General features: G+C 44.9%; 1 protein-coding gene across 2 annotated transcripts in view; it reads right to left on the reverse strand.

The window, feature by feature from the left end:
- Nucleotides 1–4048: 4048 nt before the first annotated feature.
- The window catches only part of mrtfab (myocardin related transcription factor Ab), a 44350-nt gene continuing 34566 nt past the window's right edge, over nucleotides 4049–13832 (reverse strand). The window contains exons 7-20 of one of the 2 annotated variants that reach the window (XM_061094719.1): nucleotides 13235–13396; nucleotides 12294–12457; nucleotides 12020–12142; nucleotides 11767–11826; nucleotides 11029–11213; nucleotides 10424–10595; nucleotides 9491–9880; nucleotides 8338–9366; nucleotides 7841–8047; nucleotides 7656–7748; nucleotides 7004–7147; nucleotides 6786–6878; nucleotides 5963–6023; nucleotides 4049–5875 (exon numbers count right to left, since the gene is read on the reverse strand). In XM_061094719.1, coding sequence (XP_060950702.1) covers nucleotides 5331–5875; nucleotides 5963–6023; nucleotides 6786–6878; nucleotides 7004–7147; nucleotides 7656–7748; nucleotides 7841–8047; nucleotides 8338–9366; nucleotides 9491–9880; nucleotides 10424–10595; nucleotides 11029–11213; nucleotides 11767–11826; nucleotides 12020–12142; nucleotides 12294–12457; nucleotides 13235–13396 — 3428 coding nt within the window. In that variant the 3' untranslated portion in view covers nucleotides 4049–5330. The remainder of the gene's footprint in view (nucleotides 5876–5962; nucleotides 6024–6785; nucleotides 6879–7003; nucleotides 7148–7655; nucleotides 7749–7840; nucleotides 8048–8337; nucleotides 9367–9490; nucleotides 9881–10423; nucleotides 10596–11028; nucleotides 11214–11766; nucleotides 11827–12019; nucleotides 12143–12293; nucleotides 12458–13234; nucleotides 13397–13832) is intronic. The other variant, XM_061094720.1, reaches the window with a different exon arrangement.

The following is a 13832-nucleotide window of genomic DNA, read 5'->3' on the forward strand; positions in this document are numbered from 1 at the left end:
AATAATCACACAGACACTTATACGTATTAATAAAGCAGGCTCAGATGTAATTGTGTTTTTTATTGTGGAAAGGCCATTCAATCATAATTTGCATAAATATATGTGTTTTGTAAATATTTGTGGGTTGTTAAAGTACAAAAGAAAAACAGACATGCGCATTTTCTATGTTTTAATAACCAGGTCCAAGTGTTTCGGTAACCTTGCCCTTAACCCTTGTTCCCTTAACCTCTGGAGAAATACTTGTCTCACATCAGTCACTGGACACCAGTTCCCCCCCGATGGCTCCAGACCACGCGTCAAACTGTCTGACACCTCGTGCACTAATGAAGATCCACAAACGGAACTGACACAGCAGTCGATTGTCTCGAAGTCGACATTCACGCTTCGTCATTCATAGTCAAACTTGTTTATCCCACACACAACATGGCTGCAGTGCGTCACTCCCCCCCCTCACACTGCTGAGCCGCCCCAAGGTTATGTTAAATGGCACAGTCCTCGATGTGATGTTATGTAATGACTGGTAACTTGTGAGTGCAGGTGACTCTACCAAGGCCTGCACCATAACACCAAACGTCAATTTAGCTGTTGCAGAATTTCTCTTCATAGCAATGCTTTGACCCCAGGGTTGCTAAGTGCAATACGCTGTAAACACAACACAGACATAAGTTAGGTTAGGTTAGGTTAGGTTAAGCCTAAAGGGATAGTTCATCCAAAAATGAAAATTCACTCATTGTCGACTCAACTCTATCTGTTTGTGAAGTGTTTGAGTCCACAAAACACTTCTGGAGTTTCAGGGGTAACCCCCCTTAAAACAACAGAAAATGCATAACATAGTTGTGAGAAGATAATGAGCGAGTTTTCTGGGTGAACTATCCCTTTAAAGCCTGAAGTGTAACACACTAGTCATGACAGAAACATAAGTTAGTTTGGTTCTACTGACAACATACAAATATTGATATGTATGTAGTGACCTTAAAGTAATGGCTTTTTTCATTTCATTTTGATGGTAAATTAAGTCACATGTTCACTACTGTTCTTTGAGAGTGTCAGACCGAGAGCTGTATTTAGAACACTGAGGAAGTGTGAATTACGTCATCTACCTGTAGGTGGACCGGGAGTGGACTGTATTCCATTGGATATTCTTCCATTGTGTTGCTTTAAACAAAAAACTTCTTTATATTTTATTTTTGTAAGTTGTTCATGGGTATCCCTAGACAACCATCACCTGTTCCCAACAATAAAAGGATTTTAATGAGCTGACCGAGTGAGCTACAGAGTTCTTGGGTCACTTTCTGTGGGCACTGTTCACACGCTCTCCTTTACCACCGTCTTTTATTTTTTGCCCACCTACGCTGCTTCTTACTAACAAACAGGTGTAGGAGAAAACACTCCCGCTATTCTCTCAGCGCCCTCTTCCCCACTCCGTCTCTCCTGCCCGTGCAAATGTCAGCCTTCGCATCCTCTGCTGTCAAAGACGCCGCCGCCGCAGCAGGATCCGTCCGAACCCGGCTGCTCCTCTCACATCACACAACTTCACACGATAAAAGCAGACGGAGGCGCAAAAAGAAACATTTTCTCTCCCTGAAACACAGAACGCTTCGCTTGAACAAACAGATTCCAAAAAATCCGTGTTATGCTAGTTTCCAACAAACCAGTTCCCACCTGCAACCTGCCGCCCATTGGACGTTGCTTGCTGTCAATCACACGGTATCCACACCTCAATGCACACCATGCTTTACCGTCTATTTGACCATAACTGGGACCATCCTTTACAAGTTGAACATGATAGAAACTAGAGATTCATGCAATAAATACATTACGAAAATGTCCATTGATGAAGAAGTAGGGTACCTAGAGACTGACTTCCTACTGTAACCAGTGGAATTGCCCCCTGCTGGTCATTTGAGAGAATGCAGGTTTCGGAGACTTCCGAAACCTGCATTCTCTCAAACGCATTTGCTTCACTTTCCGAGCAAGAGTCTACATCCAATTATATATACATTTCCCTAAATTTCAAATCATTACTTTCAAGGAAGTAGCCTCGAGGAAAAAAATCCAAAAATTGTTGCTAAGCTACGATACCCATGACTCCGTTCCACAGCAAGGTTTTATTTCATTTTTATCTCCATTCTCATTTTTGGGCGACGAAAGGTTTTCTGACGTGTGATCAAAAATCATGCGTGACTGCTGGCTTTGGGGTGGGCGGGCTCCTGTCAGTGGGGGGGGGAATACAGAGGAGATCTTTAGCCCTTTGTATCTCACTGTAGTTAATTAGTGGCATGGCCCCGGGACTTTTATCTGCTCCATGTACGGGAGGGAGGGAGGGAGGGAGGGAGGGAGAGAGAAAGAGGGAGAGAGAGAGAGAGGGAGAGAGAGAGAGAGGGAGAGAGAGAGAGAGATGGTTCTGATGCTGCACTGTGAGTGTGTGAGTGTGTGTGTGTGTGTGTGTGTGTGTGTGTGTGTGTGTGTGTGTGTGTGTGTGTGTGTGTGTGTGTGTGTGTGTGGATGTAGCAAATGTGAGGAAGAGGAGGAGATGGTGAAGAGGTCACTTTAACAACACGCTTCAAAACAAGAGCTCTCTAATTACCAGCGATGCTCTGCTGAGGCTGCAGTGGGTTTACAGATGAGTTCACGTGCAGATTCCTGCCAGAGCACGAGTTTAGAGGAACGACAATTTTTGTGTTTTCAGAGTATGGATGATGTGACAAGCCCTCAAATGTGAAGCCAACCTGGTGGCTGCCTCCAGTATAGGTCATAAATCTCGCCTCCTCCCTGTTGGTGGATGGGAAATGGACAAAAATAGAAAGTCAGAGAACAAGTCAAATACATTTTGCTCAAAGATGCTAACTGTCATTTCAGTTACGATCAAACTGATGTTCAATTTGCTCATTGTCTGATTGGTTGACCTATCAGCAGGGTCTTACTACCATTACTCGCTCCCCCAATCCCTTCTGTATCTGTAGCCCTGTTTTTGATAATCCCAAAGAACAGATGCATCATGGGTACAGCTCGTCATGTGGAACGCAAAGTATCCCTACGTCTGTTTCATTACTAGTAAGAGTGCAATTCATTACATTGTGACTGTAGGAGGGAAAGTATCAGTCACACACAAATAACTTATAAATAATTATAATTATACTGATTTAAGTAGATATATGAATGTTAGTAAAAAAAAAAACACCAGATGCCAGCAAATGTTCTAAAATGGGAGAAAAAAAATAAAGTCCTAAATAATTTTGATAAAGTCATAAAAAAAAATCACGTTTGTTATTTGTTTAAAACAAACTAAAAGTTGAAAAGTTCCACCTCACTTGTTGATAGCCAGGCTTTTAGTGTGCGAAGACAGCTGATTTCTTAACAATGGCTCCCTCTTGTGGCATATTTTTCCATCACCAGAATTTCAAATAGGTGGAGTAGGTCATTAAAGATCCTGGTGCAGGTGCAGTTCCCGTTCTACACATCGCACAGACAGATGGAGGTTTCTGGCGCTAAGAGACTGAGGAAATTCTCTTTACGATCAGTCTTACCCCTCCTTTTACTTAATTTGAATGATATGTTTATAATTAATCCTCGTCATTAGTGAGTCCTCCTCAAACAGCTCTACAATATACTGTCACCTTTTATTGTGTGTGCAGGTTGTGCACAGAGCTTTAAATTAACATCTATGTTGCAGAGGGGAGTTAGAAAACGTTGTGTTCATCCTACCTGGTTTATCTGCAATGAAGATTTTATAGTCAATGTTTTTCATATATATTGAAACTGATCATGTGTGTGGTTTATATACATGTTTCTGATGTTGCCAAGATGAAGCCAATTATATGAATGTGTTGTGATATACGTGTTCCACAGACATACAAAGACAATATTATCAGTATGTAGTTAATCAAGTCATTAAATATCACAATGATACATTAATAAAGCAGGCTCGGTTGTAATTGTGTGTTTGTTGATTTTTGTTTCGGTAAACGTTATTAAATCTTAAATAGAATATATACTCGTTTTGCAAATGTTTTTCTGTTGTGAAAATAAAAACAAAAACAAACACATCTTAGAGTTTTTATAATATGTTTATTTTTTTAAACTTTTTTCTTTAAAAAAATGACAAGGTTCAATTATTTTGGAAGCCTCGCCCTCACCCCATGTTCCCAAGCCGGCCAACTCGATTCTAAAGCAACCAGCAAAGAAAAATAGTCATATGGACAATTGATAATATACACCCCATATACAGCAATACATAGTGGTCTACCATAATGTTACCAATAATACGCAGCCTCCAATGAGGTTTTAATCCAAACCGTTGCCACAGATATGGTTCATCTCAACAGCAACTTTCAACCAATGATGGTTGTTTAGTTTTTGTGTACTAGTGTGGGCGGGGTTCAGGTTGACACCCTCAGCGGCTCAGCTGATCAATGTGACACACGGCGGTGTTCGCTCAGCCTCGCCGCACAGTGCTAAGATTTGGCCGCCGACCCAAACGCCACCTTTGAACCAATCAGATTCAGCATAAGTGCAAAATTTTGGAGGCACTGACACACGCTCTGCGGAGACCGAGTAAACGCCGCCGACAGTCGCTCGCCAGCTCTCGCCGGCTCTCGTCTGCCAAACCGTTACCAAGGGTTGAATTGACTTTATTACAGTGACCTAGAGTTTTCTACTGGTTCCCTTTTAAAGGAGGTGACTGTAAAGCTTTGCTATTGCTACATTAACAGCGTTTTCCTCACCTGGACAGCAGTTCATTCCTTTATTTATCTCCAGTGGAAATCAATTCTCATGTTTTGCTTCTATTTCCATCTATAGCCTATATTTCTTCTACCGACATTGGCAAGCTAACCAGCTAGCCCCGGCCCAGCCGGCCCGTCTCGTCACTTTTGTGTCCGGTCTGCCCCAAAGAAGACGACCTTCCTCGGGGCGCAAACACAAGATGGCTGAAGCTCTCGGCTAGAGTGGTGAGTAAACAGCTATTAATGCTAATGATAGCTATGTAGCGATAGCAAACTTGCACAAGGCCCCTTTAACTCGGTTGAAATGCAGGTCAGGACACATCATTTGGGATATAACAGTCTGTTGTTTGAATCCCAGTAGAATCAAAATTCTAAAAGTCCACTTCAGTCCCACCACAGTCAAGTCGGCTAAATGAATTTCATTTATGTTTCTTTTTCCGCCTGCATAGAGTAACAGCCAGTGAGAGAGATGTGTGTAGATGTGAGTGCATGTGCCAGTGACCCCTGCAGTGGTAGAGACAGCATAGAGAACTTTCTGTATGTGCATGAAATGAAGACAGAGCCTTTACACAGTGTGAGCAAGTGTGAGTCCATCTGTGGGTGGAGCTACAAACACGACTCCCAGTGCAGCTGCAGGTCCGTGCTGTCCAGGAAATCGGCCGAGAAGACGCTGGGCGGAGTGTGTGGCGCCAGCGGAGCCAGACTCGTCCCACCGTCTCCTCTTCCTCCACTGTCCCCTCTGCCCCCCCCGCTGGAGCTCCCCACCATGGAGATGTCCAGCCAGTCCATGCTGTCCAAGGTGGGGTCGCCGAAGTCCAACCCCGTGGAGTGGGGGGAGAAGCCCAGGTCGGACGTGTCCATGGGGGTCGATGGGTGGTCCAGGATACTGGGCGTGCTCAGCATTTGGCTGTGGAGGTCGTCGATCAGCGTCAGGGCGCCGTCGGGCTCCACGCCCAGCAGAGGGGCGCCTGTGGTGCTCTCCAGGAAGTCCTCCAGGCGTCCGCCGCCCGTGCAAGGCTGAGGGGAGAGGAGGGGGTCTGCTGGCGATGAAGGGGAGAGGTGGAGGGGAGATGGGGGAGAGGCCGGGGAGGGTGGATTGGAGTGGAGAGGGGCGAGGGAAGGGTCTGGGTTGGACTTGAAGCTGGGGATTTCTGAAGGAGCAAAGAAACAAATCTCATCAGTGCTGGAGACAACAGACTCATGACGTCTTTCTGTCTGTGTTAAGGACGGTTTATTACCTCCACTCTTCAGCAGGATATCGAACAGGTCGTCCATCTGCTGACTGTTCATGCCGTTCTCCTGTTAACAGAGGAACACATTACTCCTCAGCCACAAAGTACAGAAAAGACAAACACCAAAACAAGCTCCACCTCCTGAAACACAGAAATGAACTTGGCGTTTCAGGCAAAATTTTTCCTTTTGATGTTTCATGATGTTAAGCATTCAGTTGTGATGGTTAAGGATAGGATAGAACGTAAAGCTGTTTGAGACATGAACTCCAGAGAATGTCTACGCATTTGGATCTGGATTTTCTCTGGAGTTTCCCTTTCACACATGAACAAAACATCAGAAGTTTCTATTCTCAGACGCATTCACAACTACGCAGAAATCCCTGGAACGTTCAGACAGGTTCCCGACGTCTTGATTCTGTGAGCCACATTGCTGACATTTTAGCTAGTGAAGCGATTTCTGGGGAAAGAAAAATGCATTTTTAACTCGGTAAAACTAATATACTTCAAAGACGAGGTGTTGAAGCGGGATATAGATTTGCCTGCTCGCCGATTCCTGACCCGACAATTTTCAAAGTATCAGAGGCATTTTTGATGCTGGTTTTTGCGTCTGAACTCTGAACATCTCTTTGAGCAACCTCATCATCTTAAGCTGATGAAAGTACAAGAGGCTGGAATTTTCCTTTAAGGCACACACACAAATCTAGGTTCAGTAAAATTCACACACACAAAACTCAATGTGAAGAAAAAGGAGGGAAAATGGAGGGACAGTCAGAAAAACAGAAGCTCACTAAAGAAGTGACGGAAAGAGAAGTCGTGCTGGAAGACATACTTTGGAGCGTTGAGGAGGAAGGGAGGTGTTGGGTTTGGGAGAGGGAGGGGTGAACAGTGTGTGCCGGTCGTAAGGCGGACACAACTCCTCTCTCTGTCAGGATTGAGTGATGAAATGAAAAAGGAGAGAAACAAGGAGAAAGGTTACTGAAGTTGTGCAAAGAGCCGTGAGGGCAAGACGCCGGGGAGCACGGGGAGCGGGGGGGCGCTCGAGGCTACCTTTAGAGATGAGATTAGGCTGCTTTGGCTTTCGCTCTCTGACATGTCGTCGAAGAAAGGCTGCAGGCTGGGAGGAGCAGAGACCGACTGGTGACAGGGCTGTGGGACGCTACTGGTGTCCAGGTGAAGCCCCGCCTTCTGTGCCTGGAGAAAAAAAAACACAGAAAAGACGTGTTTAGACTTGGACACAGACGTGAAAACACTGGATCGTTAATTATGATTGATAAATTGGGATTATCAAGGGAAACATTATTTCCACATTTCACCAGTCAACAGTTGGTTTGGTTCACTAAACTGTGACAGCAGCGACACTCAGTGGCAGAAAGATGTTACTGCAGACAATCGTCCTGCAATTCAGTGTGCTAACTTACTGTCAATTTTGATAAAAAAAACTGGATAAAAGCCAAGTATTATAAATATAAGCCAACAAATTTAGTTTTGAGAACTGAATATAAATATAAATATAGTGTCTGAAGATCAGGCAGGCCATGCAAATTAATCGAAAATGTAAAAATCGAAATCTATTTTGAATGAATGACAAATATATTTGGCAATTTATGGTAATGTGAAGTGCGATTAGGCCAAAAATTATATCAAGAAAGAAACGTTCCCATCAGTTGATAATTATTGATATTGTTTTATTGAGTTGTACCTTTTCGATTGGCTCGCTCACAGGCTCTGCCTCCACCTGCTCTTTTGATTGGCTGTCAGTGCTTGGGGGTTTATTCAGAGTCGACAGCAATCTCTGAAATAAGGGGGACAAGCAGATGTAGATAAATGTTTCAATCCCATAGTAACCCCACTGCAGTCCAGCACACAACATGAACTTAATCATACCTGCAGTGTGATGCGCCCGTTGGTTTTGGCCACTGGAGACCCTCCATTCTGTGTGCCTTGGGGGGGACTGGTGAGAGCGATCAGGTAGTGGTTGCCGTTGCTATCGGTGACCAGTGTGGGTGCGCCGTTGGCCTTGAGGACGTCTAATGAAATGGCCTGAGTTTGGACCGGAGTGCCGTTCTGTTGGTTGATGAAGACTGGAGTCACCTGGGGAGGACAACACAACTATTTTAATATCATTAAGGGCTTTTTCACACCTGAAAGTCTGAACATAGGTTCATGTCTCTGTTACGTTGTTTATATTTGATCCAGATCAGACTTTTGTATCACACAAATCTGTTCTGTCCTTGTGGATCAGCACAAAAAACGAGATTGGGGTTTGTTTTACTTTCTTTCACTCATTAGTTTATAATCATTCAGAATATAATTATGACACTTAAATTGGACTGATGCTTGTGATAAATTAGTTGAAGTGTCTGAAACCACAGGGTCCTCACCTGTTGTGTGGCAACAGCAGCCGTCTGCTGTTTCTGCTGCTGCCTCTGGTGAGCCCTCAGTTGTTTCCTCTGCTGGATTTGGGTCGTTGCAGACCTCTGGTGAGCCACCGTCTGGTTCTGGATCTGCACCTGAACCTGCTTCAGCTGAACTTGGTTCTTCGGCTGGCTCTGTTGAACTTGCCCTGGGGGTTGTTTGAGCTGGCTCTGCAGCACCGGCTTCTGTTGTGCGAGTTTCTGCTGGGCCAGTTTCTGCTGGGCTAACTTCTGCTGGGCCAGCAGCTGTTTCTGTTGGGTTTGCTGGATGATGAGCTGCTGGAGCTGCTGCTGCTGCTGGAGCAGGATTTGAGCTTCTTTCTTTTGCTGCTGTTGTTTTAGAGGGTTTGATTTAGCCTCTGCTACTTTCTGCAGTTGTACCTGACTTTGCTGCTGTTTGGGTTGTAGCTGCTGTTTCTGCTGTTCTGCCTGCAGCCGATGAATCTGCTGCAGCCTGAGCAGGGTCTCCTGAGAGCACTGCATCGGCTGGGCCAGCTTCTTTAACTGCGCCTCCTCCGTAACTCCCTCCATTTCTTCCTCAGACTCCACCTCCCTCTTTACCTTCACCACAGTGCCGTTAGGAAGAGTCGGGGGTTGGATGGCCGAAGCTTTTATTAGAGTCGGAAGTCTAGCCTCTGGGGCCGTTTTGCTCTTCTCACTTCCTTCCCTCTTCACCACTACTCCACCCGTCACCTTGCCCTGCTCCAGCTGGGATCTGAGGGTCTCCACTAGCCTCTGCTTCTGCCTTAGCATCCTGGTCAACTCCTCGATCTGTTTGTCCTTCTCGTGCAGCATCTGGTCCTTATCCGCAGCGGACGAGTCCACGGCTGCGCCTGGCAGGGGCTCTGGACGCTGGCTCGAGGCGGCTGGAGACGTGGACTGACTACATGAGCTCTGGATCTCCTCTTTGACCTGGGAGAGCTGTGACAGTGGAGAGATGCTTGACGAGGGCTGAGGAGATGGGTGCAGGGTGAGTTGAGTCAAAGGAGAGCTCACCTGAAGGTCAACAACACAAGAAGAGGATGTTAGAAGGGAGACTGTATAAAAATAATCAGTGTAAACTGAACACCAATAATCTTGCAATAAACAGGCCATCTGCTTCACACATCATAGATCTCACCATCTCTCCGAACATGTCTCCATTGCAGCTCGTCTCATCCGGACTCATCCCAGCCAACGACCTCTCAGATGGAGTAGGCGACATAGGCGGGCTGGAGCTGGTGCTGCCAAATCGCATGACTCTCCCAGGAACCGCATGACCCATTGAGGACAGAGCTAATTGAAACATGCTTTCTCCTGACTGGTGGTCAAGGGCAGTTGTGGTTGTAGTCGGAGAGGATATGCTGGTGATAGCAGCAGAGTTGGCGCCCTGCTGCAATATTCCATTTTTCGAAACCGCTGCGTTGCCACCGTTGTGCTCCTGGTAGTTGCGGAGCCTCTCGATGAGATCATTCTTAGTTCCAGAGACGGTCAGACCACGTAACTTCAGTTCCTGTTTCAACTCAGCAACCTGGAGGATGAGAAACCAGACCGATGCTTATATAGCAGATGTCAACTCAGAGCGAAAGAGCACAAAAACAGAGATGTCTATTCAGTTTTTAGTGGGTCCCTAACTTCTAAAAAAACTTACTGAGAAAAAAAGGAAGAAATTTAAGAAATAAGTGGAAATTTGTGAGAGACTTGCTGAGCTGGAGGGAAACTACAGGCAGAGTTGTATGGTAGTGAAGGAAAAGTGGAGGACCATGTAAGGCCGCTGCCCTCTAGTGGATGTAATGCTTAACAACGCTGATGGAAAAGATGCATGGAGGTATGTGGGCAGAACATTTTTGAGATGATAAAAACTTGATGTGTATTAACCATTTCTCAAACTCCTGGTTTGCAAATTCAATGCACTTAGTTACAGACTTGATCACTAGTAACAATCACCTACAAACACTTCCTGATCTCCTACAACAGATGGCAGTTAAAATCTTCTATAAAATCTAAATGGGTTCTAAAGATTCCTTGCAGCAACATTTATTACTCTTGAAAGTTCAAATTAGTTCAAACTTACTTTGAACTCGTCCAAGTTGGCAGGCAGAGAAGTGGGTTTGGCTCCACCCACTGCAGTTTGGCTCTGACGGCCAGCCGCGCTGTGATTGGAAGGGGCTGGGGTGGTCGTGGAGGAGGCGCTGCGGGAGGGGGAAGGTCCAGAGTTGGTCGCTGGGGACTGCTCGGCTGGAGGCCTGAGAGGAGAAAGAAAAGAGGAAGTAGGAATATTCAAATTTAATTTTATGAAGATCTTTGCATCGTCAAACTAAGTCAAATTTCATATTCTTCGGTTGAGGCTACACCATCCTTCAATATACAAACCTAACCACTTTTTTTAGAAATAAACCAAAAAACAGACAGGCCTGTCTAAACATAAGCCTTCCATCCATGACTACTGCTCCAGATTTAAAAAAAAAACTCCAACATGGAAACAACAAGCCAAAGCTGAACGTTTGGAAGAAGACAGGAAGTCATGTTGACAACGGCCTGCAGGCTTCACTTCAGAAATTTAGTCTGAGCACAGGTTCAGTAAGAGGAAGAAACCATACTTGACCCTTTTACATAAAAGCCCCACGACCAATCTTCACACACTATCCACAAACACACACAGTCATACCCGACACTCACTTGGGAGGGGCGGGCAGGATGGTGTGGTAGTTGTAGTGCTGCTGTTGCTGGCTGAGGATCTGCAGCTGCAGGAAGAGCTGCTGCTGGTGGAGCAGCTTCGCGTAAGATGAGTCCATCGGCGGCGGGAGCTCCTTGTCGGCCTTCTGGTCGGGAGGGATGTACTGGTGGTACTTCAGCTTCTTCACCTGCATCCAGATGATTAAGAGGGTTCAAAATGTTTCTACACCATTGGACGTCATTGATTTGTGATTGTGATCCTGCATTGTCTTGGTCTACAAGTTACTGGACATGTGCTTTCAGTACATTTCGGTGGAAATGTCATTAGTAATAGCACAACTATAACGAAAGCCTATTTCTAGGTAAGAAACTCTGTTCTGGTACAGTATAGACACTATGGCTGTAGAAAACGGTATCTCTTCCTCTTCTACTATAAATATCTCCTTGTATGATTTTAAGATGACATCTATTTGTGGTTCAACAGGAACTGACACCAAAACAACCGCCCTTTAAGTGGCCCTTCTAAATCTCAGGAGACAGCATTTCTCACTTTGTTTTCGAAGCAAGTTGATGAGAAATGCGTCCTGATGAAACGCAATTTGAATTCCTAGAAGCTGACCTGCTGTCATCATCCCTTATTCCATGTCTGGTCATGTAACATGATTTTGGGTAAACATTTCCCGTCAGAGCCATAAATCCTGTGTGAGTGCTTTTAATGATGACAACAAAGAGGCCGCTAACCTTGGGTTTGTTGTCCTTTGATTTCTTGCTTCTTTGTGGAGGCCGATCTGAGCTCCTGGCCTGAGATTGCAGACAGAATGTAAGAAATGGGGTCGGGAGGAGGAAGTGAGGAAATGAGGAGATGAGGGAGGGTTAGCCACTTATAGCTGCTCAACACACAGAGATTATGGTCACATTTATTCATAAGTCATCAAATCGGCAGGATGAACAACATCTCTTCGTGGGTGGGAAGAGAGGAATATAACCAGCGCACCTTGACCTGTGAGGAGCGGGGACTTGATGAAATCATCGTTGTTCCATTTGTCAATTTCGGGGGCGGCGACAGAGCAGGGGCAATCACCTGGGGAGGAGGAGGTGGAGGGGCCTGAGTGAAGAACTGAGAAAAATATGAGTGGTTAAAGGTGTGGTCATGTTTATCCATTGTTTGCTTTGCTTTATGAAAGACTGTGGCAATTTAATTTTAACCTGAATTTAGTTTAACTTCATTCATTTCAAGTTTAATTGATTAAATGATGGTATGTTGGTACCTGTGTGGGAGAAATGTCCCCATTCTGGGTGGGTGCATCAGGGGGGGACAGCTGTGGGACGGCACTCAGGGGAGAGTCGTGATTGGTTAGCTGGTCTGGCGACAGAGCATCACTGCTATCTTCGTCTAGAGACGAGCTCTCTCCCCCGGCTCCTTTTGGAGAATCTGTGACAGAGCAGAAACATCTTCATATTCAGCCAAGTTACTATGGCAACACTTGGTCGTTTGTTACAAAGATATGTGGCCAGTGGAAACAGCTCACAGATTTAGGATAGTAATAGCCACAGTTTAGTTCTCACAAACTGTTGAAGCTTGTAAAAGAGCAATGAGTGACTTCAGAGAAATTATGCAACACTGTGGATCGTACCAAGTTTCAAAACACAACTATGTCCAAACATAGTTGTTGTGTCATTTCCGTCAAAGGCTGTGGGGTTACAGTGTGTGTTTATACACTCACCAGCCCCACAATGTATTACACGTGTGTGGAGATACCTGGATGTTGTAATTGCTCAGCTAAAGGCGTGTTCAGACTGGAAATACGTCACATTTTACAGGTCACTGCTATCCTAAGGTGTAAAGCAGTGTATAAATCAGTGAATTAAGTGACAAGTGTTTGTGGGTGCAGTACACAGGATACAGTTTTCAGTCTGGATAAATAAGGTGTTTGAATGTAAGTGTGTACATATTTATCTGTGCTGTGTGTTTCAAGAGCTTTCTGTTTAATCCTGAGTGTCCATGTCATTGTAAGTGTGTGCCATGGATTGCAAATGTGTATTCATCTCAACCTGCTTACGTGCACTGTGTCCAAGGACATTTACACCATGAGCAGTCTGTAAACTGTCGGTAATGTCTAGTTTAGACTACATGATGTTTTGCCATATTTTCTAGTTGCAAACACATTTTAAAAGACAAAAGGGAATGTTATGCAGTGTGTGTAGTTACCCAGCAGTGAGTCTCGCAGAGAGCAGGTGACCGACAGGATGTTCTTGTGAACCAGTTCGATGGGACCTGGTCTGTGGGAGATCTTATCATTGAGATTGTCGGCCAGTCGCGCTCGCTTCAGCTGCAGTTGCTTGGCCTGCAGAGAGGGCTCTGCCAGCGTCTCTGTGGAGCAGACAGCAGGGCAATGTCAACTGATCAAGTGATTCATTTTAATTTACGACAAAAATAAGATGGCAGTGCCTCGTACCTGTGGGATGTAAATTAAGAGATATTTGTTTTAAATATTTTGAGCAGATCCAGGTGGAGAGGAAGTCGACTTTCTGAAGACCCAATACTGCATAATTAGGAATTTTTAAGCACTTTTTGGTTTAGTATTCAAGTTTATCATTTAAAATGCAAATTGTTGGTACCTGAAAGTAAAGTTTTAATAAGCAGAATACCAAGAAGTTGGACTGTATCAAGCTGGTCTATTTAGCAAACACATCACTGCACTGCAAACTAAGAAGACAAACCTGCAGATATAACTGAGGAGCATGGGTAAGGCCTTTCAAACTCACTTTACAGTAGCTAAAGACCTGATCTATTAGTTTTGTAATGA

This window comes from Limanda limanda, chromosome 21 (genome assembly GCF_963576545.1).
Source record: "Limanda limanda chromosome 21, fLimLim1.1, whole genome shotgun sequence".
In the NCBI taxonomy this organism is placed as follows: Eukaryota; Metazoa; Chordata; class Actinopteri; order Pleuronectiformes; family Pleuronectidae; genus Limanda; species Limanda limanda.